The sequence below is a fragment of the Salvelinus sp. IW2-2015 genome, unplaced genomic scaffold (genome assembly GCF_002910315.2).
Source record: "Salvelinus sp. IW2-2015 unplaced genomic scaffold, ASM291031v2 Un_scaffold2944, whole genome shotgun sequence".
In the NCBI taxonomy this organism is placed as follows: Eukaryota; Metazoa; Chordata; class Actinopteri; order Salmoniformes; family Salmonidae; genus Salvelinus; species Salvelinus sp. IW2-2015.
In genome coordinates, this window is record NW_019944239.1 from 45,414 (window position 1) to 50,908 (window position 5,495).

General features: G+C 42.3%; 1 protein-coding gene across 1 annotated transcript in view; it reads left to right on the forward strand.

Moving 5' to 3' along the window:
* LOC111981146 (E3 ubiquitin-protein ligase MGRN1) overlaps nt 1–300 on the forward strand; it is an 8,777-nt gene extending 8,477 nt beyond the window's left edge. Inside the window, exon 16 of the mRNA XM_024142082.2 lies at nt 102–300. Within this exon, the coding sequence (XP_023997850.1) occupies nt 102–205 (104 nt within the window). The 3' untranslated portion in view covers nt 206–300. The remainder of the gene's footprint in view (nt 1–101) is intronic.
* The last annotated feature ends 5,195 nt before the right edge of the window (nt 301–5,495 follow it).

Genomic DNA, 5,495 nt, shown 5'->3' on the forward strand with positions numbered 1-5,495 from the left:
GACAGCAAGATTGTATTGATAAGTATCCAATTGTTTAGATTTGATTTCACCGGAGTAAGAGATCCTCTTGTTTAATTGGATCATGCTCCTTRTGTCCACAGGGTCATCAGAGAGCCTGAAGAGTCAGAGTACCAACTGCTCCAGCCAGCCCCTCCTGTGTCCCCCCAGCAGCCTTCACATGGAGGATGAGCAACTTGACCCCTAACCTCTGGGCCCAACGCTTCTCCCTCTCTGGCGGAGTCCCAATTCACTTTCTCGCATGGATTTAACAATGGTGGRAACTCCCTCCAGTCAATAATTACACCAATCCAATGCTTTTAAATCCATGACGGGGAGTGTGAAAGTGCACATTTAGCCTACAATATGAATAATTGGGACTTWGCCATGGTCTCCTCCCAAACCCATCCCTCCCCCATGATCCAGTCCCCTTGGGCCTTGTAGAAGACCACTCTCCTACTTTGGTCACCGATTCATGCCATAACTGGCATTGATTCAAAATGTGTTTGTGGTGGTCATTGCAAGGATTTACTAAAACCATACTATACCTTAACAAAAAAACAACAAGTCCGTAATTAGATTGCTTTGCATACATACATTTAGGAGTGTGTAATTGTTTATCCATTCTGGATGGGGATGTGGTGCAGTGGCGGACATTGCATGATTCCAGTGGTTGAGTATGACTACCATCATATGGTGGTACTAGAAGCACACTCACTTTCAGTTTACTCTACTCAAATTACTGCTTGACACTAATTGTTTTAAAGAGCATTAATACCATTCATGTTGTATTCATCTAAACTAATAACTTTTTTTAACTGTTATTTCTTGGTGCTTGTATGATATGAAACGTTTTTGAAAACAAACTTTGAAACATTTCAGTGATTTTTGACATGATTAAACATGACATAATTTAATGGTGTCATTTTTAAAGGTTTTGAGGATTCATTCATTTTACTTTGAAATGGTGAATTCCCCTGTCATAGCAAGTCAAATTGAGGCATTTMATTTCAAGTTGTCTTCAAYGGTAAATATCTGCATTTGTTTGTTTTTATACTGAATTATGTGATATCTTATATATTGTACCTGTACTAGAAAATTGTGTAGATTAATTTGCAAAATTGTATATTTGTGTATTATAGAAGAAAATCTGTGGATTCAAATAAGGAGATTAAGGAAAATGCTGCTAAAGTTGCCATCTTTAGTGGAAGAATGCAGTCCATTTGACAGTGTGTAGTGTAATCAGTGTTTTGGTCTGCTCTTCTCCCCAGCCTCCCGAGCTTGCCTGCAGATCAGAGCTGTAGAGGAAGAAGTGGCCCGCTGTCTCTGGTCGTTCAGCCCTGTACATGCGCTCAGACCGATGGACCTGATGAGCACTCCGTTCGGCGCCAATACGACCAGGCATTTGTTTGTTAATTAACCATTGCATCATTTTGTGTCAAGGATTGTTTTTTTTCTACTTGTATTTAACGAAACTACAACTCCATCACGATTGCATATTACAAAAAGCCTTTAATAAATGGCTGTGGAATGACTAGTGAAGAATATGAGCAGGTCTTTCTTGTGCTTGCATCTATCCAGCAGCTCAGGACTCGCTTCCCCCAGGCATTTGAGCCATCTCTCTGCTCGGAGGCCCTGACAGCGCCTGCACTCTGTGTCTCCATCCCCCCCCCCCTCTACGTCGATATTAATTCTCTACTGGGAGCTGGTAGGGGAGTGCGTCGGCGCCTGGGCCTCCCAGACACTCCGGTGACGGGGTTTTGTGCCGAAGGGTAACAGTCAGCAAGGTCAACTGACAGGTAATCTGGGACACAAAGGGTCTAGTAACAAGCCAGTTCACTTTCTCCTCCAATCTAGATTGGACCATCTCTTGAACTGCTGCACTCGTACCTACATCCTCTCATTGATATTTAAAATGGGGACAGGTGTAGCGGAACGATGGTCGCGACACTCCCTCAGCGAATATTTAAACCATCCAATCGCTTTGAAATTTTGATGGTAGGGGTAACCCGAGGGCACATTTAGGAAAAGGGGGAGAACACTGAAGTGGGCTAAGTCAAGTGCTTTGCTCTCTCAGTCCAGGTGCGCTGCTACAGTAATTTTTCCCACATTACATTATGCATTTGAACATCTCCTAACTTGGAGCAATTACCATTTTGAATTTTTAGTTTTAGTATGGATTAATAGCCCTGACCAGATTAACTGGCCAGGCATGGATTTGCTTGTTGACATTGGTTTGACTCTGGATTGCATTACTATCACGTTTGTGTACAGTGGCCCCAGGGTCAGAATATAAGAGTGTCCGCATTGTTGTGGTGAGCTGCTGCTAGAGGTTTCTCCTGTATCGCAGCACCATGCTACAAAACTGATTAGCGGCGCTGTCCTTGGCATCCATCCGTTGACAGTGCTGAGCCTTGCCAACCTGCAGCAAAAATAAACTTTTAGACAACAGTACAGAGTGCAGTCTGTTTATTTATAAAGCTTTCACGCTTCGGTTGCTAAAAGTGTTTTTTGTTTATCAATGTCACCAGTCATTGTAGTGTTTTGACCCCGCAGACTCTGAGGATCGCCTCATCACTCCATCCAGGAGCTCGCAGGATGGAGGAGAAGTGTCTGAGTGCGGAGCCAGCCTCACACCACTGCTCTCCAGAGGCCCAGCTCCCACCGAGGCACTGCAGCCGAGGATGTACGGAGTCCATCTCCCCAGATGATGGTGAGTTCTGCTCATGCTCTGAAGCACGTAGCTTAGCGGTCAGTCTACATAAGCTTCGGCTAGGTGGACCCCTCCAAATAATGATTGAAATACCTACAGGTGTACATTGCAACCAGTGTAAGGACCATTTATGGTCTGTTGTGACTTGTCTCTCCTCTGTCGTGCAGGTGGTCAGAGGCAGGCTTGCACTCTGGAGCGAATGGAGAGATCTTCATCGGCACTAAGCACGCTGAACAAGCAGCTGACCAAGAAAGAGAGTGACGGCAGGGACCTGTCTCTGCAGGTAACCTAATAATAACACAAGGGCCCGCGCCGCGGCGCTTATCTGTGCCGTGTGCATGATTGTGTAAATGTTGTCTGGCATATATAAAGATATTCTCTGGTTTCTTTGTATACATTTTTCAGCCAGTAAGTTCTGAAAAGTAGCGACCCATGAGCCAAGTGCCCCAGAAAATTGCATACTCTGTCATAGTATGTTACAGATATGTGAGTCATGTCCTCTCTCGGTCTACTGTGTGCGTGTTGCATAGCTGTTCTGATCTTCCCTTAAAGCGTGAGTCATTGGCCTTGACACTTTAATTGCTAGGGGCTGGCCCATGTGGGGGTAATTAGGGAAAATGGCGCTGCACAGCTTCCAGAAAACAGTCCAAACTAGGGATTTCTTGCGTCTAGTTCTGCCATTAGAGAAGAAACAACAGCATGAAACTACAACATTAACACAACAAATACGGGAACTTGAAAAATACTTTACTTAGTTCGCCAAATACAGAAGCACTGTCTCTTAATGCGCTAACACGCAATTAGTTACATACATTTTTCACTTGCACGTATAACACTTTTGGCTCTTTTTCTCCTTATTCTCCCATTGCGTCAGTCCCCCAGTCTTTGCATCTAACTTGTGTGCTGTTTTGTTCTTCTCTGTTTCTTACTCCCTGCCCTGTCTTTATGGCCATGCTATGGCAGCTCTATGGTCCTGATGCTCTGCTCTATTGGTGCTGGAGGAATAAATGTGGGTATGTAGGGCTTCTCCTGTCTGTCTTTTATACCTGTTCGTGCTTCAAGAAACCGACTTCCTCGTAATCTTGTCAATTCAGGCACAGTTGCCTTAAAAATCTGCTGGCAGGTTATATACTCTGTTTATCATGCAAATTGACAGCCAAGATTGTATGCATCAAGTCACCAATTGTTCTAGATTTGATTTCAACGGAGCTAAGAGATCCTTTGTTTAATTGGGATCCATGCCTCCTTTGCTCCACATGGGTCATCAGAGAGCTGAAGATGTCAGAGTACCAACTGTCAGCCCAGCCCCTCCTGCTGTCCCCCCAGCAGCCTTCACATGGAGGATGAGCAACTTGACCCTAACTCTGGCCCAACGCTTCTCCCTCTCGGCGGGAGTCCAATTCACTTTCTCGCATGGATTTAACAATGGTGGAAACTCCCTCCAGTCAATAATTACCACTCTGCTTTTAAATCCATGACGGGGAGTGTGAAAGTGCACATTTAGCCTCAATATGAATAATTGGGACTTTGCCATGGTCTCTCCAAACCATCCCTCCCCATGATCCAGTCCCTTGGGCCTTGCGTAGAAGACCTCTCTTCCTATTTGGTCACGATTCATGCCATAAATGGCATATGATTCAAAATGGTTCGTGGTGGTCATTGCAAGGATTTACTAAAACATACTATCTTAACAAAAAACAACAAAGTCCGTATTAGATTGCTTTGCATACATACATTAGGAGTGTGTAATTGTTTATCCATTCTGGATGGGGATGTGGTGCAGTGAGGGACATTGCATGATTCCAGTGGTTGAGTATGACTACCATATATGGTGGTACTAGAAGCACACTCACTTTTCATTTACTTCTCTCAAATTACTGCTTGACACTAATTGTTTTAAAGAGCATTAATACCATTCATGTTGTATTCATCTAACTAATAAATTTTTTTAACTGTTATTCTTCTGGTGCTGTCATGATATGAAAACGTTTTTGAAACAAACTTTGAAACCTTTAGTGATTTTTGACATGATTAAAATGACATAATTTTATGGTGTCATTTTTAAAGGTTTTGAGGATTCATTCATTTTTACTTTGAAATGGTGAATTCCTGTCATAGCAAGTCAAATTGAGGCATTTCATTTCAAGTTGTCTTCAAAGGTATATCTGCATTTGTTTGTTTTTTTAATATTGGGAAATGTATATTTATATATTGTAACTGTACTAGAAAATTGTGTAGATTAATTTGCAAAATTGTATATTTGTGTATTATAGAAGAAAATCTGTGATTCAATAAGGAAGATAGATAGTTACAGACTACCTGCACAGTATCTCACATTTAGCTGATCGATTTTTAGTGACAGAGTCAGCTTTAACCCTAACAGCTGAACACAAAGATAGAGCCTGCAAACAAGCAATACGCTATGCTGACTGTATAGCAAACTGTTATTGTTAGCATGTGGCATATTTTGTAGTTTATATTGTGGCTGTCATCCTGGCATAGTCATTGTCTTGCTCAAGTTCCATGTGCTAGTTATGACTTGCAGTATTGACTTCCTATAGATAGTCGCACCATCCATATAGGTCTATGTGCCTTCAACAAACAGATATGGTGCTGCTAGTTGCTTTTTGGTGTTTCTTGTGATGAACTTTCAGGATATCAGTTGTATGAGCCTGTAGTCTGGAGGTTTTTATTCCCATTGGCTGATATACAGAGCTGTAAAGTATGACATTTCTTTGCATTCTCAAATGGTTGTAATATTTTTAAAGAAATAATTGTTAAGTAA